This window comes from Bactrocera tryoni, chromosome 1, assembly GCF_016617805.1.
Source record: "Bactrocera tryoni isolate S06 chromosome 1, CSIRO_BtryS06_freeze2, whole genome shotgun sequence".
NCBI lineage: Eukaryota > Metazoa > Arthropoda > Insecta > Diptera > Tephritidae > Bactrocera > Bactrocera tryoni.
This window is the reverse complement of record NC_052499.1, coordinates 3,768,752-3,793,760: the sequence shown is the minus strand read 5'-3', so window position 1 is coordinate 3,793,760 and position 25,009 is coordinate 3,768,752. Positions and strand designations below refer to the sequence as shown.

General features: G+C 32.3%; 1 protein-coding gene across 4 annotated transcripts in view; it reads left to right on the top strand.

The window, feature by feature from the left end:
• The window catches only part of LOC120766888 (protein roadkill), a 170,442-nt gene extending 147,521 nt beyond the window's left edge, over positions 1-22,921 (top strand). For 3 of the 4 annotated variants that reach the window (XM_040092638.1, XM_040092636.1, XM_040092634.1), the window contains 7 exons: positions 18,770-18,920; positions 20,712-20,833; positions 21,207-21,368; positions 21,447-21,742; positions 21,905-22,083; positions 22,437-22,579; positions 22,775-22,921. In XM_040092638.1, the coding sequence (XP_039948572.1) occupies positions 18,843-18,920; positions 20,712-20,833; positions 21,207-21,368; positions 21,447-21,742; positions 21,905-22,083; positions 22,437-22,579; positions 22,775-22,919 (1,125 nt within the window). In that variant the 5' untranslated portion in view covers positions 18,770-18,842 and the 3' untranslated portion in view covers positions 22,920-22,921. Of the gene's footprint in view, positions 1-17,031; positions 17,073-18,769; positions 18,921-20,711; positions 20,834-21,206; positions 21,369-21,446; positions 21,743-21,904; positions 22,084-22,436; positions 22,580-22,774 lie in introns of those variants that run through there. The other variant, XM_040092635.1, reaches the window with a different exon arrangement.
• Positions 22,922-25,009: the final 2,088 nt, after the last annotated feature.

The window sequence follows — 25,009 nt, the reverse complement described above, 5'->3', positions numbered from 1 at the left end:
TTTGTTCTTAATTTTTGTCAGTGTACTTAAAAATATTTAAAATAAGCAATTTGAATCTTAAAATCGTAATTTTGGCATTTGTGAAGTTAATTCGTTGAAAAAAAGAAAGTATTAAAAGAGATAAATACTTTTTTCTAGTTTAGAATTTTTTCTGCATTAGGAATTATTTCAAGAAAAAGTAATTTTTTTAGTTAAACCAGTATTTTCGTTTTGGATCGAAAATATTTTTAAATCGATCTCTTCTTTATCTTTAAAACATTTCAAATAAATTATAACTTTTTGGTATAATATTATATTCTTGCTATGATAGAAACAAAAAAAATACTTGTTTAACTAAAAAACTGACACTTTTGTTGAAAATTTTGTTTCAAATTTAGAAAAAAATATTTACAAACTATTTATAAAGTAAGAAAAAAAATTTTGCTATTTATAGACTAGAAAAAATAGTTTAAAAATATTTATAAATTAGACAAAATTTTTAAAAGTAATTATAAACAAGGAAATAAATATTTAAAAAAAAATCAATAATAGTATAAACTAGAAAAAATATATATAAAATAACAAAAAATACTTATAAACTAAAAAAAAATATTTTAAAATATATACATATAAACTAGAAAATATATTTTAAAATTATTTATGAATCAGAAAAAAATTGCATTAAAAAAATAAGTATCTTAAACGGTATGTTTTTAATCAAATTTAATATTTATACATTCAAAAAAAATATTTTTTTTGCTATATTATTTTTATTTTCTTATTTCTTAGGCTTTTATTTTTATTTTATTTTATTTTTGGTTTTGCAAATGCTTATTTATTATATTTAAACATATTTGTTTTATTTTTCTTTTTTTTTTGGTAATTTTTTTTTTTAATTATTTACTTCTTTAAAAAGCTCTCTGCAATAGGTTTTTTAATTTACAATTAGAAAACATATGCATATATACTTATTGTTAACAATTTTCGCATAATATTATTTTTATTAATAAGTACAGTAGCGTGTGAATCAACATCATCATCATTTCATAATATGTTCATGCCTGAAAAATTGCATAGTCAGCTTTAAACAATTGTTGCCGAATATCAATTTGGGTCAATGATAGCTTTTATTTTCGTAATTTCATAATTCGGCGGTAAAAAATGGAGAACTAATCGCTTTGATTTCTTATCAATAGCAATAAATATGCCTTTGCTTCATTGAGTGCCACTTTGAGTTTGTTTGTTGCTAGTTTTTACTATGATATCAATGTGCCAAATCTATAATATTTATACATATGTATATTTTTTTTATTAATTCTTACACTTTCATTGACCTAAAAAAGGTGCACTCGTTTATGTCCTACGACTTGGTGTTATCTTAATACATTTGTTTACTTGGACCTGATGCAGGAGAGGTATCAAATGGTTCATGGACTTTTGGAGAGTTTAGTGGGGGCTAACTTTTGTCAAAACGCACCAATATATTTGTGATATATATATATTTTGAACTTTTGCTAAGAAAATGTTCGGTACTTTGCAAAAACAAAAAACAAAAATTTTGAAATTCAAGCTTGCTGCAATAGATAAAAAATTAGTGAAATAATCTAAAATTATTTAATTTGTTTCATTAATTATATATTAATTATTTATATTATTATTATTTATATTTTACCTTATTTTCTTAAAATTTTTGTTTTTCTTTTCAAAAGTAATATCATTAGCTTTTGAGGTTATGTCAAAATGTAAAAATGAAACTAATAATTGTTAAAAATGAAATGGAAAACAAATAAACTAAAATTGGAACAAAAAAAATTCACAAAAATTAAAAAAAATTAGGAATATTTAAAAAAAAAATCCTCCGTCGAAAGTCTGTCAAATCAAATGCAAGTACGTAATTGGCGGGAAAAGTAGCAGTGAAGAAATAAAAACCACACTCAAAATGCAACACACCCCAACAACAACAAAACGAGTGGCGCTGTTGCACATTAAAGTTTTCACTAAAAATGAAATTTAATTGCAATTACAGCTGCAGCAACAACACAATAAAATAACAACAATTGGCGCAAAAGTAGCATCCACATTTCACCGGTGAACGCGCTTAAAGTCAATGTGCAGCAAAAGCGGCCGGCGTCACCGTCGCCGCCGCTGAGGAAAAGTGCGCACGACAAAAAGAGAGAGTATCCCACGTGGAGAGAATATGCGCGTAGCTATGCATTTTCGCCGCATTTCATTTGTTGCTTTCATTTCGTTGCCATTTTTTGGTCTTTTTTTTTTTGCATTTTCACGCATTTGTGTCGCCAGTAGCGTTGCTGCGGCTGGTGATTGCCTTGCACCTCCGCCGCCGTTTGTCAGCGTGTGCTCCCGATTGCCTTTGTTTACGATTATTGCCCCTTTCTTGTTGCCGGTTAAACCGCTGATAATTGCCGCGGAATGATTGTTCAATGTTTGCATGCGCTAGCAGCAGGAGTTGTTGAACTGTGGTCCGCCGTTGCATGCGACAAGTCAACAACCAAAAAATGTCATGCGTTTTCTTTGGGTTTTCATATGGATTTTCTTCATTCAATTGTGCGTGTTTTCACGCGGTAGTGAGCGATGTTTTTATATACATATGTACGCGTATGTACATATACACTTTGCAGCTTATAACAAACTAACTGTTTTTGGATTTAAGCCAAAAATCAAGTGTTTACTTGATTTTGCTAAAAAAATTTGCTTAGACTTTGCTGCAGCAACATTTATGTGTATAATAAAATGTTGCTGGCAATATTGTTGCAGCAACATTTGATGTTTAATTTTTCTGTAATTTTTTTTAAACCTAAAGTAAAGTGAAATAATTATTTTTTTTTATTAGAAATAATTTCTCTAGCAACACTTATCTTTATACAACTATTGTCTATTTATTTATGTTTTTTTTTTGGCTGTAAAAATAAATTAAAGCAGACAGAAGTGAATCGAAAGCAGCTACATGCCAATTAAGCAATGTGCAACATTCTAAAGAAAAGTTAAACCTTGAACCGCTTGTAAAAACCACCCGTATTAGAAAGCATTTTCTCAACTTCTTTTCCCTCGGCACATGTAAATGCTCACAGTTCGATTTTGGAAATGCTTAAACAACACTTAAACCATTACTGTCACCGAGCTGCCCCTAAATACTTTCAAAAGCAATCATTTTATATGCAGTAGCAAGCGCTTTTCCCTCACTTTCCACTGATTAAACTCACGCGGCGGCGCCCGAATTTCCTTAGCAAATTTTCACCATTTCGAAAACCATAAACAAATGAAGAAAATTTTCATTTTCACCGACAAACTACTGAGCGTTCAAGCGCACACCACTTACACGCATACATACAGGCGTATGTGCACACTTTGGTGTCCACCTCTACCTTTCTCTCAGCTCAATTTCAGGCGCTGCTTAACGCGCATACACCGCGCCATGCCGCTTTGCGCCGCGCTGCGCCGCGCCGCTTACAAATGGTCAAATTGTAACGCATTAGATGAACCGTTTGTAAGAGTTGCTATTGTTATTGTTGCTGTTAGTTTTTCATTACCATTTCTTGTATATGCGCGCACATATGTATATTGCCATTTGTATAGAAAGTGCATAGAAGAGGTAAAAGCGGCAAAGAAAGCGCACAAGCGCCTTGTGAACGAAAAAGTCCATGCCGCCGCCAACTTGCAATCAATACAAATGGGAGTAAAGCAACAAAACCAAAAAAAAAAAACCAAGAAAGAGAAAGAGAAAACCAAAATAAAGTGATAGCCATGTGCTTAAACGTGCTGCCTTTCCACTCTCACCAGCTGGTGATATCCAACGCGTGAATCGTACCAACTCTCACCGCCATGTAAAAGTGGGCGAAAAAAGTTGAAATTGTAGCAGACGCTTATTTGCCTTTATTGCACCCGGCTTGACTTGCCAAGGGAGAAATCCGTCTAACACACACACACATACATGTACATATGTATGTGTATTTAAATCGGTGACGCGCTCTAACGCCACTGTGCGCTCAATTGCGCTTTCAACATAACGCACATGTGTGTGTGTGTGTCGTTTGCATTTCTCCCATAAACGAAGGCGGCTGTGCGCCTGCTTGGCCGCTGACACTTTTTACTATTTTGAGTTCGGCTGTGTTCGCAAAACTCTCGTTCATTGGCATTTCACGCGTTTCACGTGCTGATTTCGTCGCTCTCAGCTTTCGCGCCGCGCTTTCTATTCGTGTGCATTGCGCGCAGCTCTTTTTTATTTTAATTGATTTGTGAGCGCGGCGATCGTATATTAATAGCGACCGCACATACATATATATACACACATGCACATGAGCGCGCCGGCGCTTTGGCTGACTTTCGCGCACCTCGCTAGTTGGCGTTTGCGCATGCGCAGCGACTTTTAGGTGATCGCGCTGTTACCATTTCTTTTTAAGTTTTTTTTTACTTTTTTGCTGCATTATTGTTTGGTAATCTTTGTTGCTGTTTGTGTTGCATGGATATTTTCGAAATTTTGTGAAAACTATTATACAACTCCTGTGCTTAGTTCACGGCTTTTTGTTGGATTTAAAATTTGTATAATTTGTGCTTTGTTTTGTTTTTTTCTCTTCGTGTGGTGGTTTATCCCACGCGCTTACCGCTCGCACAGCCCGCTTTAATTGTTTTCTTTTCTCTATTATGTTTATAAAGTGAAAAGTGAAAGAGCAGCGTTGCATGCGGAAGCGTGTTTTAGGCTTTGCGCAGTGAAAAGCTGTCGTGCGCCGCTGGCATTATCAGCCGCCTACGCTTTTTCACGCTGCCACTCTTTCTTTTATAATATTATTTTACATTTAAATTTTTTTACCTTTTCACTTTTTTCTTATTGAAGCGTGAAAACAATGGCGGGAAAGCGCCAGGCCAACCAGCTCGCGCATGCCGCACAATTTTCATAGACGCCTCCTTTTTTGGTGAAAACTACATACAAATATATGCCACGACAACCTTACGTAATACTCCGCTTTCGCATTGACAACCCTTTTTTGTTGCTTGATTTTCTTTTCACCATTTTTTTTTTTGGGAGTTTAGGCTATTAAAGCCTCTTGTTTAATCATCTTTAATGCTTACAGACATTAAAAAAAGCAACAACAGCAAATCGCGAAACTTTCATTTATTTATCACAATGACTTCAAATTATGTATTTATATTTACACGACAACTGATCGCGTCGGCGCGATCGCTCGTTTAGTTGCAGTGTAGTCACTAACTCCGCTTCACTGCGGTCTCGGGGGAGTTTCGTGTTAATTTCTGGTTTTTTTTTTGCACTTTTGGTTGATAGCTAATTTTGGTGATCAGCGCGCATTTGTTGTGTTAAATGTTCAGACCGTGCAACAACAACCAGGGCCTTAGTGGAATCAGTCACACGAGTGATCGAGCCATCACTTAGCGTCGACGACACGCTAACTTATCACCCAATAAGGTATGCTTAAAGCCAATTTTGGCTAGTTTGTGGGGAAAAACACACACGCAACAAATGGTGACTTGTATTGTAAAAAGTAAGCGTTAAGTAATATATCAGTTGCGGTTTCACTAAATTTACAACAGCGTTGATCATCGGTTGCTTAGCCACATAAAACAATATCAAAAAAAAAAAAATAACATTAAATATTATATATTTAAAATAAACGAAAAGAAAAGAAAATAATTATAAAATTAAAAAATATATTAAAAATACCATTACTGCAAATTTTGTATATAATATAAATTTCATAAATTTAAAAAATTTCAATAAAATAAAAAAAAATTAAAGTTATAAAAATTCTTCTTCTTCTTAATTGGCGTAGACTCCGCTAACGCGATTGTAGCCGAGTTAACAACAACGCGCCAGTCATTTCTTCTTTTCGCTACGTTATAAAAATTAGGAATTAAAAAAATTAATATAAAACTATAAATATAATAATAAATTTTAATTATAATAATTTGGAAATAAAAATAATAATAATAATTGTAAATATAATAAATTAAAAAAAAAAACATATATCATATTTAGAAGTAAAAAAATTATAAACGTTATTAATTATTTAAATATAATACAAAACCAATTTTTAAAATAATAATAATAATAAAATTATAAAATAAGGTATTTAAAACAAACAAAAAGTAATATAAAAATATTAAATTATAAATATAATAATTAAAAAACTAATAAAATAAATTTTAATTATGATAATTTGAAATAAATAATAATAATTGGAAAAATAGTAAACAAAAAGAAAAATTATATGAATATATCATATTTAAAAGTAAGATATTTAAAAAAAAAAAGTATAATAATAATAAAATTATAAAAATAAAAAGAAAATATAATGAAAATAAAAAAATACATTATAAAAACAATAAATAAAACAAAAAATTGTAGTTATAAACGTAAGAACTTAAAAAAAATATTATAAAAATTTAATTATTATAATTAGAAATTAAAAAAAAAATATTTTAATTAGAAAAAGTTTAAAAAATAATATCTTAAGTTATCTAGATTTCCATTGCTATTTAAGCACATGGATTTCCATTATGTTTATTTAACCTACCTAATGTTTTACTAGTTTTCTGTTTTCGTTTCTACCTTTGTCTCTATATTTTTGTTTTATTTTTCGGGTCAGCTCTTTGAAAAATGTCATATGCATATTATTTAGTCCATTTTTATTCGCTGCCCATGTGCTTACATATAGTACTTACATACATAAATGTGTATATATACATATGTATTTGTGTTCGTATTTACATCACTTCCGTAACTTAAAATATACACTTGTTTTTTTGTTTTTGTACTCGAAAAATTACACAACAGTGAAATCGTCATTTTGAAGCCATGGTCGAAATCGCTTCAATTTACAGCCATGTGAAATAGAAAAGCAACTCTGTCATAATGACATGTAAATAATACGTAAAAATTTATGATAATTTTATGTACAATTTTTCGGTATGGTTATCTGTATATTATGTTACGTTGCATATAGCATTTAATGCAATTTGGAAAAAATAAAAAAAATAATACTGAACGAAAAGAATGTTTTGCTTTTCCTTTTTTGATATAATTTTTCGATCCGGAGACAACCAGGTAGCTTGATGAATTTTTCTATGCTGGAATCTAGTAGCACAGATAACCATTTTTGGGCTCCGGCGAAGTCAATCAGCCTCAACCCAATTGGGGATGTTTCATAATGGAGGCTGAATTTGGCGACCATTGTGCCAAAGATACCTTCTTTCCCAACCCTGGCGTTAACGTCGCCAAGCATGATTTTGACATCGTGGCGGGGCAGCTTTCGTAGGTGCGTTCCAAGCGCTCATAGAAGGCACCTTTGGTCATATCGTCCTTCCCTTCCGTCGGGGCGTGGGCACAAATCAGAGATATGTCGGAGGCTGTTGTTTTCTTTTCATTAGGGCGTTTTTTACGTTGCGGATCTCAAATACAGCGCACAACCTCTGGGGCAGATGTTTGTCTTCTAACTTTAGCTCGCCTTCAAATAGATGTTCATTGGCTACCCAGAGGATACTTGGTCTAAGACCGGAAGTCCTGAGCTCTTGAGCCATATGTAATCGTTTCTGACCACTTCCAGGTGAATGGCGCTCCGAGAACTTTCTTTGTCCTTCAGGGTCTTTTTTTCTTAAATTTAATTTTTTAACGTTTTTAATTTTACTTAAAGTTGTTTCTTATTTATTTTTTTAAGGTGTTTTCATATTTTTTCCACCTAAGAGGCATCTTGCGAAAATAAGAACATTCGCAGCATTAAACATAAATTTCTCGCTTTGAAAGCGACACGCGTGCTTGCTTTGTAATAAAATAGCTAATTTATAGATACACTACATGCACTCATACATATATGTACTCATAAAACATACATACATATGTATATAACAACATTTATCGTATGATTTCATACTGTGAAAGCGTAGACGACAGTTAGAGCAACACTAATAAGATATTTTCTCAATTTGTTTCCATACTTTTTTAATTTAAAAATTTAAGTGCCATTCATTAATTAATAAACATTTTATTAGTGCTTAATTATGGCATACTTTGTTAATAAATATGCGCATTTGCATATATGTCTGTATATTTTTGAATTTATGTGCATGAAAAGTAACCTTTATGAGTCGCAGATGATGATTGTTGTTAAATAAGTTGTTTATGACCAATTATTTGTATACTTTGTATTTATTTTATCCAACATTCTAAACTGAGATTTATTTCGCGTCTGACTAATTTGCTGTACTTACTCGAATTAGTGTGATTAAGGTGCTCACATAATTATTTGTATTCACCTTGCAGTCACAGGGTTGCTTTGATGTTTGTAATTTTTTTTTTACTTTCTGAACATTTCTCTCCCTGTGTGTGTTTTTTGCCTGCTCATGCTGTGATTGTTGTTGCCTGCATGTTGTGCTGAATGCATATAATCAGCAACTCCCATTCACTTACCACCGTCTTACACCTTGTTGATCACACGTTCAGCTTATTTTGTTGCCTTTTGTGTGTGCTCTGCTCCCTCTCGCGACGCCTTGTCGCTTCCACCCATTCCTCTGCTCTGCTTTTTCGATTTTCACCATTTTTTGCCATTGCCTTGTCTGAAGTTGCAGTTCGTCTGTTGATCATGTGCTTATATGGCTGGCTTTGTATTCGCTTGATACCGTTAATCGCTGTCGTGTCTTCGGCTTGGTGCTGCTGGTGGGTGTAGAAACTCAACCGGAAGTGCAGATCACTTCGCGGCGTTTTACAAAAATTTCTCCACTTTTTTATTATGTATCAAATACATACATACACACCGTCATGCATAGGTACATACATACATACATATGTAATCATTATTTTTCTCGGTTGTCACTCCGTTACGTTGTTTGGGCATTTATTGTTGTCGGGTGCTGTGGCGAGTTTTTCACTCAAGTTGCGCATTTTTTTCCAACATATCTTCATTCCCGTTGGTTTATCATCTGTTATGTGCTGCTAACATGAAAGTTAACGTTTATTTAAATTAAAATGGCTTTGTTGTTTTCACTGATGTTGGCGATTAGTTGTTAGTTGTTGTTGTTGTTGTTGTTGCTGTTGTTCGTTGACTTGCCAGCAGTAGCAGTAATAACTTGCGCTCTATTAATGTGCCGTTTGTTGTTATTGCCTGTTGCTGCATAGTTTTCTTTTACACACGTCGGCTTTCTACCCTTTTTCCCAAAACACAGCAACAATTTTATCGCCTCTTTATTTTCAATTAATGCAAAGTGTTTCTTATTAGTCCGCCTTTCGTCGTCATCAACGCCATCATCATCTCCGTCGTCGTGGTCGTCGTCGGCGTCGCATTTTACTATCATTTACATACGGTATTTATTGTGTTGTTGCATTCAACTCCACATTTTTTAAGTTTATTTTTTATTATTTTATAATTTCTTTTTTTGCTTCGAATTTATTAAACAGTTGCTGCACAGTTAAGCTATGCTATATGTATCTATTTTTATTATTGTTGTTGTTGGTTGTGAGGAAAATTAGTGAAAGGGGGTAGCCAAGTGGTTGGCCGCTGATGATATAAGCAACGACCGGTAAAGGAAAGTAAGCGTGATCTCTTGGGTTTATGCTTATATTGGCGCTGTTGTTGTAATTACTTCCAATAGACATTTGTTATTGTTGCATTGTATTTGTGTAGTGAAAATGCGCAAGTGAAAACTCCTACAATTATCCAGTTGGGAAATTTTCAATTACTCAAACTGGGTGGACATTACCAGTCTACATACTTATACATGTACATACATACATACATATGTATATTTTATTTAAAAATTGATTGAACTAAATCCAATTAAAAACAGCATACAACTAGAATTTAATACGTTAATTAATTACTTTACTTAGCAAAATTATTTACAAAATGAAGATAAATTCCAAATAAAAATTATTCAATAATTTTAATTAATTAAAATAATTATTCAATTGAATATAAATTAAAAAAAAATAAATATTTTGTTAAAATATTAAAAAATTTTGTTAATTAAATTAATTAATTACCTTAATCAACAAAATTAATTGATTAACCAATTAATGAGTTAGTTAAATTAACAAAATTAGTTAATTAATTTATGTAATTAGCAAAATAAATTTAAAATAATTAAAAATATATAATTAATAAAATTAAGTAAATACTTTAATTAACAAATTTAATTACAAATTAAAAATTAATTTTATAATTTGAATTAATTAAATTAAATTTTAAATTAAATGAAAATAATTAAAATACATTTTTTATGCTAAAAAATTAAAAAATACGTTAATTAATTATTTAGTTTAATTGACAAAATTAATTTCAAATTTAAAAGGTATTAAATAGTATTTAGTTTGTTTAACAAAGTTTATTGAATAATTTTAATTAAATAAATTTTAAAATAATTAATTAATTTGGCGGATATAAGATGCTCTGGGTAATAAATTAATACAATTTTTTATTAGAATCTTTTGGAGCTCAATTAAGTGATTTATAAAAAAAATATAATTAATAAAATTAATTTATTGACGGGTTTAAGCAACGTCTATTACACTCAAAATGGAGAGCGGAGCATTTTAAAGACAAAGGCGTTTAATGCTCGAATGACGAAAACTTTTTGTACCATTTAATACTCATTTTTACAAGGCAGCTGATGTTTAGGGCTAATAGGATCATTAATAATTTTACAATACATACCATTCGCACCTTCAGCACTAACGCAGCCTGTGTCGAGATCTCCGAAGAATACTATCAAGAAATACAAATACAAAGCTAAAAAAGAAGGTGAAAACAAAAGGGGCAAATATCAAAAAGTGATATACGGTGTACGAAATATTGAATAGATACACGATGGAATGACGCATAAGCTGTCCGAGGAAGCCGGGCCTGTCGCACATTTACTGCATGCAACATTTGCTGCGTGTCGCCGTCGCCGCTCCCAACAAAGAACCAAGCAAGCAACCCAGCCAAGCGCGCCAAGAAAGTCAACATAAACGGCGGATTAAATAAAAATGATGAATTAAGAGGGCAGCCAACGACAAATGGACGTAGCGGCTGGAGAGGGCACAGAGGCAGATGTAGAAGGGCGGCTAACCATGCCAGTGATGGATGGATAGATCCCGATGTGCCGGCTGACAGGCACAAAGTTGCACAAAGCAAGGCATTTATGGTGTGTTGGAGCAGTGGTCTCCGGTTAGATGGATTGCCTTTGCGAAGGCAGCGTAACGAATAGATAAACGAACGTGCGTTAAATACTGGATGTGCGGCAATAAAGTAATAAAGCAACAAAAAGAAAGAAAAAAGGAGCACCGCTTAATACTTAGATAAACGGATTGAGGGCGAGCGAGGCACTGCGCTTCAGGGTCAAGCGACAGAGGTAGTTATTGATGGCTGGATGTTTTGCGCAGCGCACTGATTTAAGACGGCAGATGTGACGCCAACACGCAAACGAAGCTATGGAAGCTGCGCATAAGAAGTGATAAAAAAAATGAAATAATAATAAAAATAAGAGGGAAACTAATCTGAAAGACATGTCATAAATGCAATTGTAGCCGATGCTTGATTAGAAGCGGGCTGCTTACATGCGGCTTGCAACATGCATCAAAACTAATCTGAAGCATTCTTGAAGCGCGGTAAATAGAGCAAATCCGTAGAAACAGCTGGTTTCGCGCGGACTGTGACTGTGAAGAAAGGCGTTAAGACACATCGTGTAACAGCGGCGCTGTTACAGACAAGCATTCATGCCGGCTAAAGCAACGCCTAGAATCAAAAGAGGCACACAGTAAGCTGAAGCGCGTCGAAGAGATGGACAGTTTGACAGCAGAAATGCCGCTATGAGGCCACCCAGTAGCGCCACATGCATGCGTTCCTCGAGTTCTTCGCTATTTCTTATTTTAATTTAGCCGTTGCACGAACAAAAGCAAAGACAACACATTGCATTTGCTTTTTTAAATGATTGTAGCACACAAGCGTGCATAATTGCGTCTGCCGCTGACTAATGTGTGGATTTGACTTGCTTCAATGCGATCACTTGCACGATCAATCTTTTTCAATTTCAATTTCAATTTTTTTTTTAATTTTTTACTTATTGTTATTGTTATTTTTTTTTACCTTTTTTATATTTTGTGGACTTTAAGCTTTAAAACTAGCATAGCCAATTGCTAATAGGAATGTGATTAATTATTTTGTGGCCGGGCATACTGTTATAGACTATAAATGACTATCAAACTTTATTGACAGATTTAAAAAAAATTATTGATTAGTAATTAGCGTAATTAAAAAAATTAAAAGAATAAAATTTATTGTGCCAGTTGGCTTAAAGCAAAGCAGGCATTTCGAATTGAAACTATTCAAATATATAAATGTGATATTTAGGCTTAAGACTTTTTGGAAAACATACAGTAATGTCCGAAAAATATTATGAAAAAAATAAAATAATATTTAATAGTTTTAAAAAAATATTATTAAAATTTTTAATAATAAAAAAAAGTTATGAAAAAAAATTATTAAAAATAAAAATAAAACAAATGGTATTTATTATTTAGTATCATATAAAGAAAATAGAAAATGAAAACAACATAATATTTAATAAATAAAATATGTAATAATAAAAAAATAAATGGTAATGAAAAAATTAAGAAAAATAAATTAACAAACAAATTAATTATTTAAAATTATCATTTACAAATAAAGAAACACAAATTTATAAATATTAAAAAATTTCAGATTTGAGTTTTTTCAATTAATTTTGAACAAACAAAATGATTGAAAAGTCATACTATATTCTTAAATAAACAATCATAACAAATTTAAATTACCTCAATCAACATAAGAATTAATTACAAATTGATTCAATAATTTCAAATAAATAAAAAATTTTCTAATGAATAAAAATAATTAAAAATTTTTATTTCAAAAAATAATTAAAAATATTCTTTTTTTCTAAAAATTTAAAAAATGCCTTCATTAAATAATAAGCTTAATTAAACAAATTAATTTCAAATTCAAAATTTATTAAATAGTTTTAATTAAATAAATTTTAAAATAATTAACTAATTAGTTTGGCTGATATAAGCTGCTGTGGGTAATAAATGAATCCAATTATTTATTAGAGCCTTTATTATTTATTTATAAAAAAAATATAAATAATTAAATTAAATTATTGACTTGCCTCGCGAAGTGGTTTAAGCAGCGTCAATTACAACCAAAATGGTGTTCACAGCATTATTGACTGCAAACCTAAGAAAAAATTATGATTAAAAATAAATTTAAATATACATATGTGCATATGTACAAAATTACAATTAAATTAAAAAATAATAATAATAACAAAACTAAAAATTTAGATCTAAAATTGAAATAATATATAAAAATCTGAAAATATTTCAAGACAATATAGCAATTAAATTAATTACACTTAATATTAAAATGAAATGAAAAAAAATTAAATACTTTAATTTTAAAATTTATAAATTTTAATTTTTTTTAAACAAGTTAAAACAGATTTTGCTTTTCTGTTCCAAAAAAAATTAAATAAATATGTGTTAAGCCTTTCTCTTTAAACCTATATACAGTTTTCCAATCCACACACACACAAATACACTTTTAAATCGTTTTAAACTAATTAATTATTTTTTTAAGAAATAAATAATAGCTTACTTTCACACACTTTCAATTGCCACATGAAAAATCGTATTCAGATTTCTCCAAAACAAAGCAACAACAAAAAGACTGTAGCTACTGCAACACCCACACAATTACTACATATATGTACACACATACATACACACGTATGAACTTGAAGAAGCTACACGCTAACAAAATTAATTTGATTATTTTTTTTTTTTTTTAAGTTGTGAAATTTATGCACAACTACTAAAATGGTAAATTTTCACACCCTTCCGTATTAGTAGCGACAGTTGAAATTAGCATAAGTTAATTGCGGCAATAAATATTATTACAATACCGTAATAATAGTGGTGTCAGAAAAGCTGTGACTACAAAAATTTTGCCAGAAAATGGATAACGTAGAAACTTTTAGGGAAAAATAATATAGAAAATTAAAAAAATATAATAATAATATGACACATTTTTTGTGATATACGCCATCTCTAGTACAAATCCATACATATGTATATGTAAGTACATATTTAGTATTAGTAATATGGACTTTTACAATAAACTAGGAGTGGCATTTGTCCTTCTTGTTTACCTGCATACACATGACGTTTGTATGTATTTGTCCTTATATGAAAGCCTGTATATACTGCAGACCTTTGAAGGACTTCATCGCTGTGCCTCAGGATATTTCTTTATTCGTTACCTTTATATTTATTGCATTTATGCTGGGTGTTTATGTGTATTACCTTTTCAATTACATACATATACTCGTATGCACATATGCCTAGGTAAGGGAAATCCCTGCAGGAAATTTCTTGACTTTGACACCTAAAATTGATTATTTTATTAAAATTAAAGTTCAGAATCGATTATTTATTATACAAATGTTGGAAATCGCAAACTTTGGATTCTTATTTACACTAAAATTTTATTCAAAATTATAGTCTCATACTATATACTATGTATATCAAAAAAAAGTTTGGTTAACCTAACCTATAAAAAAGTTAGTCAAATGATTTTGGCAAGAATTATAATTTTTCTTACTTTTTCTTATTTTAACACATTTCATATTAAATACCCGGCTTTTATGTATAAATAAGGTTAAATTTAAAGTTAAATTCAATAGAAATAATAAATTTCGCACAATAAACAAAAATAAGTGAAATTTATTCAGACAAGAAATTAAACTGTACACTAGTGTTTAAATAATTTAAAAAACTACCCTGCGTACTTGAAATAAATAATTCACTTACATATTTTTTATTTAATTTTTTCAAGTTTTTTAAATTATTAAACAAATTGAAAAAAATGTCAAAAAAAATTAATAAAAATTGTGTATAATTTATTTAATAATTTAAAAAATTCTAAATCAATCTGTTGTCAAAATAAGAGCTGTAATTTTGCATTTAAATCGTTTTTACACAACAAAATTCTTAAGTAATTCACTCTTCAAAAAAAAAAAAAGAATTCCTACATGGCAGCATATTGCACACAAACACAAACTCATAGCTAAATTTTTAGCATAACACCTTGGGCATTTTGGTGTGTGTATGTGTGCACATTCGTACTTGAAACTGCAGCCGCTTCCTTCGGCGCAACGCTCGGCCACTCTGCTCACCGACAGCAATGGCAGCAGCATCATTAAGGCCGACGGCATGGCATTGTTATCAGCAGCGCGGCGGCTAAAGTGTTGCTACCTTGAAGGGCGACGAAACCGCAGCTCATGATGCAGGCGCACATACACACATACATATGTATGGATGTATACCTAAATGAATTCACAGTGATTCCTTCGCTATCTTACTTCCTTCCTTTTGCACTGTAATGCGTGTTTGTTGTTGTTGCCTCTACGCTTGATTTTTTCGCTGCATAGGTGTTTCGTAAATATTTATTTCATACCATTTTGAAATTGTTTCAACTTCACAATGCGGCTTGTTTTTCTTACTATTGTTGTTGTTGTGCATTACTGCGTTGTAGTCTTCATTTTCATTGCCTTGCTTACGAATAGATTCCCGTATTTCAGCTAGCTGCCTGTGCGGCGAGAGAGCGCGACGACGAAATAACTGGCCAACTGCCTGCTTACCTCCTATTCTTGTCGTTGTCATTGTTGTTTTCATGTCTCCTCCAATATGCAGTTGTTGCAGCCAATGAAACGCACTTTCAGCGCTCGTTTTGCCTTTTGTCTTTTGCCTCCTTGCCAATGTTGACAATTTCGTTCTGTTTTGTTTGTTAGTGTCATCTGTTTGCCGCTGCGCTGCTTTACGGTACCTTCTTCATCCATCTCAGCGGCATCTGCAATGCTCTCTTAATAAGAAATCATCTGCTCAGTGTTGTGTGTCGGTGTGAGAATTGTTCTTTGTGCTTCGAAGACGGCAGTGCGTGTATCCTGCTTTAGTGGCTCCTGCATTGATCCTGTCGGCGGTATTCTTTAATTGTGAGTCGTCGTTGACAGTCGCCGGTTTATTTTTAGTGAAAAAATATTCAGAAAACTAATTTTGTTGTTAAATTGTGTTATTTAATTAGTTAATGTGCCAAATGTTTATTATATATGAATACTAAAACGGCGGCTCGTTAAAAAAATGTTGTGCACATAAATGAAATTAAATATCACCGCCTAATAACAACTCCGTCCAACCTTCGTGAAGCCTTCGCACTACTCCCTTTGCATACAAACATAAATGACGAGGAATAGCGCTCAGCTCTTTGTGTCTAAATCAAAACTAACTGCATACGGCCAAGCTACTTGCACATCGCTGAGCTTTCACTAAGCTCAACCCAGAGCACGCGTCCTCAAACACACTCAATTTATTTGCGCTCATTTTACTCTCGTGTTAATTTTAGTTGTTATTCTCGTTGTCTATAGTCTATTTTTTTGTTATTTCAACACCCCACACCACATTTATTTTGCTCCACAACTTGTCAATTAATGCCAGTTAATTCAATAAATTAACTCAAACTGGAGCATTCGGCAATTGTGCGATTATTAAAATACATTTCGTCGAAAGCGTCTGCGGCTGCAACAGCGACGTCGGCACTAATGCCGTCGTCCACAAGCACAGCCGTTTCTACATCGTCGCCGTCGTCTTCGTCATCATCAATTTCGCATTCGTTTTCATCGTCATCTTCGTCTACAGCTTCACGATCCGCACTAGACTCAGCGCCCTCCTCTACAACGTCACAGCTGAGCAACAGCCACAGCTCGGTTGCAGCGGCTACAACTACAACTTCAACTTCATCATTGCCATCTGCCTTATTGTTGGCATTGGCCGCGCCAGCAGTCGCCTCTTCCGCTTTGTCATCATCACCTTCACCGAGCACAGCAGCGCCAGTAACTCCGTCCACAACGCCATCGCCACCTCCAGCAAGCGCGTCATCACCTTCATCATCGTCATTGCGCACCATCACGCCGTTCCGCGTCTCCACGGCACATTCTCATTCAAAATTAATACCAATCGAATTCGATCGCAATATAATGGATTTAATTTATGAACCGGCGAGGTGAGTGTGTAGTGTTGTTGCTGTTTGGTTCTTTTTTGTTGTTTTTGCCGCTGTGCGTCTATAAAGGTTATTAGCTTGGTGCATACATTATTTTCGATCTTATATGAAGCGTGTTTTATGAACTTTTCTGATGGCCAAACGAGTGCTGTGTGCGCGTGTATGTGTGTGTATGCGCGTGTTTACTGCCACAAATGTTAGTGTAAAACTACCGAATGACATTGCAAATTTGCAATGTTTCATCAAACATCACCAGTTATGCATTTAAAAAGTATCAACAACAACAAAACGCATTTCTTATGCCGCGTCCAAGTGGGCTTTGTCACCTATTGGCTGCAATACTTGACTATTTTCGTAACAACAGTGTGCTTCTGAAACTCTAAAACACTAGCTTTAATAACGTTTAAAAATCAATGTTATTACTTTTGTAGCTTAAAACAGCTTTTGATGTGACATAATATGTATTTGTGATATTTATAAACCGGGCTTTGGTCACGCAGAGTCACCTCTCGTGCGAACGACTTGAAAATTTAGTTTTTGTTGCTCATTTCAATGCAAATAATCAATCTAGTTATAAGAATTTGTAAGAAAATATTAGAAATATTTTTTTATAAAGTAACCTTGAGTCTGTATTGGTTTCCCAAGTCTCAACTCTCATTATATCTAACCCTTATTGTTTCCGTTTTGCGATCAAATAATTCAAAGAGTAAAAAAGTTCACACTTGTATAGCTACAGATATTATTTCTGAAAAACTCTATGATGCATGCTTTATTATTTAGGGAACAAATGTAAAAATATCTTATATATCGACCCAGAGGTAATGTAAGATAAAATTCTTTAATTTTAACCCTTTTCTTTAAACAAAACATTTTAAGATCAAAGCAATTGAATGACAGAATAAAATAATAAAAACTACTTTTTGAACTTCAAAACAATAGATGACGAGCGAACGTCATTACAACAAAAGCTTCGAACTGACATTTACTTACAGAAGATTTCTTACGTCGATTGTGCGACGATTATGTGTCAATATAAAAATGCAGATATTAAAATAGTTTCAGAAAAATACGCAGAACAATAGAGTTGTTAAAGGTCTTCTTCAACCAAAACAAGGAAAAGAAATTTTAAATTTTGTCTAAAAAGGGTTAAAAGCACAATAATTTCTTTTATTTAAACTGTCATTGAGTGCAAGAAAAAAGCGTGCTTTGAAATTGAGAAAATATAACAAAAGAGCAGAGAATATTCTTATCGCCAATAAGCTTTAAGCAAAGAAAAATAATGAAAGCTCAATATAAAATTGTTTTGTAAAGCTAAAAATGCATTGTTTTGCCAAATTATTTTTTTACCAACAAAGTTGCTTTGCTTTGAAAATCACTTTCCTTTTTACTAACTGAAATCTAATTGAAAGCGGTATAGCTTTGCTATAAACTATTTCGTATACCAGAAATTATTTTTTTGTACTTAATTTATAGAAAATTGATTTTGTGGTAGCAAGTTCTTTTCACATTTTTCCAACACTAAAAACAATCTAAAAATTTTACGCTGACAAGATCTTGAAAACTTCATCAAGAAACAGCTGTTACAACCGTTAGACTGAGATAGCTATAGCTCACATACAAACATATATCTCTTTAGCGCACATTATTTACACAAACTTCAACTTGTACTCACCATTTCGCTTTTTCATTTATGATTGCAGATTGCCGGTGAACGAATGTCAGGCAATTCAAGCCGCTAGAGTGACATCTAACCTGAGCGCATCGAGTAGTACAATGGCGGTCAGTCGAGTACCATCGCCACCTCTGCAGGAAGTAAATACGCCCGTAGCCGAAAATTGGTGTTACACACAGGTAAGAATAAATAATAATAAAATATAAAATAAATTTTAAAAAAATTTAAAAAGAATATATAGTTATTTTCTTTAATATTTATATTTGTTTTAGTAAAAAAATTAAAAAAAATAATGATTTTTTAATAAAAGTATATAAAAAAAAATAAAGAAAATATTTTTATATTAAACAAAATATTTAAGAGATTTAAAAATTAATAAAGATATTTAAGAAAAAAATAAGCAAATAAAAAAATATTATATTATTACAAAATATATGCACAAATTGGCAGTTTATTTATTTAACACTTAAGTGAAACTAAAATTATGTCAACATAACTCTAGTATTGCACAGCGAACTATTTTCCCACCCTACAACCCCTGGCAGCCGCTCAAGTACATGTTATAAGTTTACATAAAGAATTTTTACAAAACTACAGCCACACATTCATACACATTTGTATAAATATGTACACTTGCAATGAGCAATTGTGTAATGCACTGGGCAACTGCGCAGTGTAGAAACAGCAACAATGTCGTAGAGAAATGTAGAAAATGTGAAATTGAGAAACTGCAGGAATTCATAAAAAATTGTTTGCTTGCAATGAAATTCAAGCGCTCTACTGCCTTTATTCTTTTTTGTTATTTTTGTTTTTTTTTGTACTTTTACAATTCTACACATTTCACTAGGCTTTTGTGCGCTTTGCTCGCATTGCTTGCTGGCTTGCTTATGTGCTGCGCTTGTGCACACCTGAAACCCTGACCTTCTTCGCATGCACCTTGGCTTTATATGTAGCATATTTCACTTCCTCGTTCGTCGCTTGTATGATTGAATTTCAAGTGGCGATGAAATATTCACTTCCTCTCAACCTCAGCTCTGCTAACTCGCAAGCGCGGCACCAAAAAAAATAAAAGATAATTGAAGAAAAAAGAGAACAAAATTTGCGTGCTAGTTCGTCACCACTCAGCGCAATGCGCCATCACGACGTCAACCTAAAGCGTTTCACACGCACTACCTGCAATTTGATTTTTGTGACTACTTATACATACATACATACATCTGTATATACTTATCACACTCTGCCCTTGCTAGCATTATTCTATCAATTACTAGAACTTTTATTCAATACATCAATCCCTCATTCGCGTCATTTAAATAAAAAAAGGGAGCTGCTCAAACTATGTACATTTATTATTTTCTTTTCAATTTTCCTTGGAGAAAATCGATAATGAATGTTTGTTTGCATTTAGTTTCTGGTTTCATTCTTTTGTTTACTAATTTTTATTTTATTGCCTCAAATTTCATTGCCTTCATCATTCGATTGTAATTACGAAAACAAAAATGTTATTTGAACCCTCCCTAAACGCATAATAATTTTTGGTTGCTTTTGTTTTTCGATAAATTTTCTCATGAAATCTGAGTTAATTTCGCTTTAATGTTTTTTCGTATTTATATACAATACTTAGATATAAAAAATATAAAGTTTCATTAAAAAACAAATTACCAAATTAAAAATATATATATATATGTATAGCATATATAAAGTCTGGTTATTTATTATATATGGCTGCTTCTAGTATTCACAATTCCTTCGATACCATATTCGATATTTATTTAAAATAATATTTAACCACCATAAGTGTTGGAAAAGAAAAAAATTTCGTTGAATATTTTCTCACCACACATGAATTTTCTTTAAATTACATTAGATCTTATATAATATACATTATGATATGTACATATGTATATATATTTAACATTACCTCTAATACTCTTTATTAAATCCATAAATTTGCTTATATTTTATTTTAGGTGAAAGTGGTGAAATTCAGTTATATGTGGACCATAAATAACTTTAGTTTTTGTCGCGAGGAAATGGGTGAGGTACTGAAATCGTCCACATTCTCTGCCGGTGCTAGTGATAAACTGAAATGGTGAGTAAAGACCAAATAAAAAAATAAGAAAAGTAGTTAACTTCGGTTGCAAGGAAGCTATAATAGCCTTCACAAATAAAAAATATTCCTTAAAAGAACTTTAATGGGTCAGCCTGCTATATGCTGTAGTGATCCAATCTAAATAATTTTGAAGATTGCATCATTGCCGAGCCAAATTTGGTGAAGATGTCTCGTAAATTGAAAAAGCTATTCACACAAGCACTTGATTTCGATTGTTCAGCTTCCATGGCGGCTTACAATAGTATTTAGTTCTAAGAAATTAAGAAAAATTCAAAATAATTTATTAATAATACGTTTTTCTTAAAATAGCAGCAATTTTATAAATATTCTCTTTTCTTTTACCATTTTCCAGGTGTTTACGCGTCAATCCAAAAGGTCTCGATGAGGAAAGCAAAGACTACCTGTCGTTATATTTATTATTAGTTTCGTGTAATAAATCAGAAGTTAGAGCCAAATTTAAATTTTCCATACTGAATGCGAAAAGGGAAGAAACCAAAGCCATGGAATCGCAGAGGTAAATACACAAAGCGCATTTTCCCATTGACACACAGTTTTAATTAATGTCAAATATCATTTTTCCATCCCCTTTTAGAGCTTACCGTTTTGTACAAGGCAAAGATTGGGGCTTCAAAAAGTTCATAAGACGAGATTTTCTATTAGATGAGGCCAACGGTCTGCTGCCTGAGGACAAATTAACCATATTCTGTGAAGTTAGCGTTGTAGCTGATAGTGTGAATATCTCTGGTCAATCAAATATTGTACAATTCAAAGTACCCGAATGTCGATTATCTGAGGATTTGGGTGCATTATTTGATAATGAGAAATTCAGTGATGTTACGTTGGCGGTGGCCGGACGGGAATTTCAAGCGCATAAAGCTATTTTGGCAGGTATGGCGCATTTAAGTCAAGCATAAATCTTCTTACATATATTTTAAATGTTGAATTCTTTGGAATTTTGAAATTTTTTGAAATTTTGATATTTTGTGATATTTCCATAATTTTTATAAACATTTTTTGTGTACGTTCTAAAATTGCTTTTTCTTTACACAGCACGTAGTGAAGTCTTTAATGCTATGTTCGAGCACGAAATGGAGGAACGCAAACTAAATCGTGTCGATATACACGACGTCGATCACGAAGTCCTGCGCGAAATGCTGCGTTTCATCTACACAGGCAAAGCGCCAAATTTAGAAAAAATGGCAGATGATCTCCTAGCGGCTGCTGATAAGGTGAGAATACTTAAATAATTTCGATATTTAATATTTTGGCAAAAAGGCATAAGTCAAAAGTGCAAAAATGTGCTAAATCAATTACTTTATTTAATAACACTATAAATAGAGGCTCATCAACAACTTAAGTTTGCATATTTTTTAATAATTATGTGTCGCGAAGCCTCCTTTGTACCCAATTATCTTTATAACGCAAAAGTCATGTACCCCTTTTGCTGTCTACATTTCCCAGAAACGCCTTTCGACTTCCGCCACATTAAAAATTGTACTTTTTCCACAAACGTATTTGTTTTTCCAACTAATCACGTCACTTTTCTAAAATTTGTATTTGTTTGTATTTCATTTGTTTATAGTATGCCCTCGAAAAGCTGAAAGTGATGTGTGAAGAGGCGCTTTGCCTTAATCTCTCCGTGGAAACCGCAGCGGAAACTTTAATATTAGCCGATCTCCATAGTGCAGACCAGTTGAAAGCACAAACCATAGATTTCATAAATACGTGAGTATCTACCACAAAGACTCACACATATGTACATATGTCATTTCAACGCATAATTTATTTGTTTATAAATACACTTTTGTGTGTGAAATGTTTACAAACAAATAAGTGAATGCGTTTGATTTAAACAAAAATGAATATTTATTGATATATTCCCCTTCTCTCTCGCCCGCTCGCTCCCTTTTAACACTTTAGTCACGCCACCGATGTGATGGAAACGGCCGGCTGGCAGAGTATGATCGCGACACATTCACACTTGATTGCGGAGGCATTTCGTGCGCTTGCCACACAACAAATCCCACCAATTGGACCACCAAGGAAGCGTGTAAAAATGAGCTGAAATCGCAATGGTGCATACAATAATATATTTAATTATAATAACAAATACAACAACAACAAATACAGTAACAACAACAATACATATAATCACAACAACAACAACAACAAACATAATTTTAATTTTAAAATAAACCGTAACAACAAAAACAATAGTAAAAACAAACGGAGCAGCAGCAACAGCAACGCAAAATCCAGCAACAACAACCAGAAATGTTCCCAGCGAATGCAAAACAGCAACAAGAACAGCAGTGGAGGACGTCAACTCAGTTTAGAAATCATCAGATGCAACTCTCACAGCTATAAGCAACCACTAATATCCAAGCAGGGCTCTACAATGCCGTACAACACCAAAAACAATTGCGTAACTTACGGCTTTTCAAGGACACAACGTGGGCGAGCCTCTAAGAGCAATATTTTGGTGGCATGCAAGCTGGTAAACAACAACAAACAGTTCGGAAGTAATCACAGCAATTACAACAACAGCAGCAACATGATATTTGATGTGATAATGAAAAGTGGGAAAAATAGCAACAGTAATAAGTATAACAATTGCAGCAGCAACAAAAGCATTGACAGTTATAGCCATCGGAATATTGTGTGCCGCCAGCTCCGGTCGTGGCCATGCGTTGCTTATGCTGGCGCGCAACAGCTGGTGCAGGCGGAAAAACGCATTTCACAAATATTTGCAGTTTCAAAGCAGCTTTACGCAGTCACCGCAATGCAGGCAAGCAGGCGCATCCAGCTATTGTTATATGCAGCTATAGCGATGCTAACAACAACAATAAAAGCAAGCATCTTCACTTTAGCTGCTAAGGCAGCTGTTGCAGTGTGCATACACGCCAATTTCATATACAGCCATGAACATATAAATGAGTATAGGCACTCTCGCCCGCTTTGCTTAGTGAATTAGCAACAATAATTTTATTTTTATTTTTATGAAATACACAATTAAATATTTCAATTGAAATTATATACGAAGAAAAGGTAGTGCTAGCAAGGCGAAAGCAAAAATACACATGGAAAGCATTAAATTAAATTAACAGTGTGCCGGCAAAGTTGTTGTACAACTACTTATTGGCTTTTTGTGCGCAGTTTGTATTTACGTTTTGCTGTTGTATCCATGCGTAATGTTGTTGAACTATTTCCTGTCGAAGATAAGTGTTTTCAAACGCTTCAATATTTAAATTTTGCTAAAAATCATTTTTGAAATCGTACTTTTTCAAAGGCAGGCACCTAAAATTCAAAATAAACACAAATTTTTTTCAAAAAATAATCATTAACAATCTTTACTTATACTTTAATTATGCAACCATTTGTAATTTGTTTTGAGCCAGCAACAACAACCACACCAATTAAAGCTACAACTAAAACAGAAAATTGGAAATTTCTGTGAAATTTATCCAAAGCGTGCACTTACTTATGTTTTAAGCGTGGCTGCAGCCACAACAACAACACATTCGACATTCGTATAACAGTATATAACCAAGAAAATGTAAATCGCTTAACTGTTTGCTTTAAAAAACTAGTTTCCAATATTTTTAATCTTGACTTGATGATACTTTAGAAAATTGAACAAAATTACCAAAACACACAAACAAAAATTATGAATCCAAAAAACGAACGAATTGATGAGTATGTGTATAAAACAAAATTTTTTGTAAAATCGATGTAAACTTCTTGAGCTTTTCTTCTCTATTTTTATTTTTAATTTTAATTTTAATTATGCTTTATGGAAATAATAGTGTTTACGAAAAACCAAAACCACGAAAAAATGCTTTTGAAGTGCATATAAGTATAAAACGCAGAAAACTAAATTAATTTATATTATATTTAACATTAAATGCGAAAGTAAATGATAAATAAATTTATAAAATAAAAATGTATGTACGCACGGCAAAAGCATGAAATGCGCAAACAAAAAACAAAAAATCAAAAAGCATTTTTTTTTTTTAATTTTTCACACAGTCTTTTTTTTTTAGTTTTTCCCCCTACTATTTTTCGAAATTCGATTTATATGTTGTTTATTGGCGTAAACTCGTGCGTATATATGTGTGTTTTCAAAAGGGCAAAAGGCCGAAAAATGTTTTATAA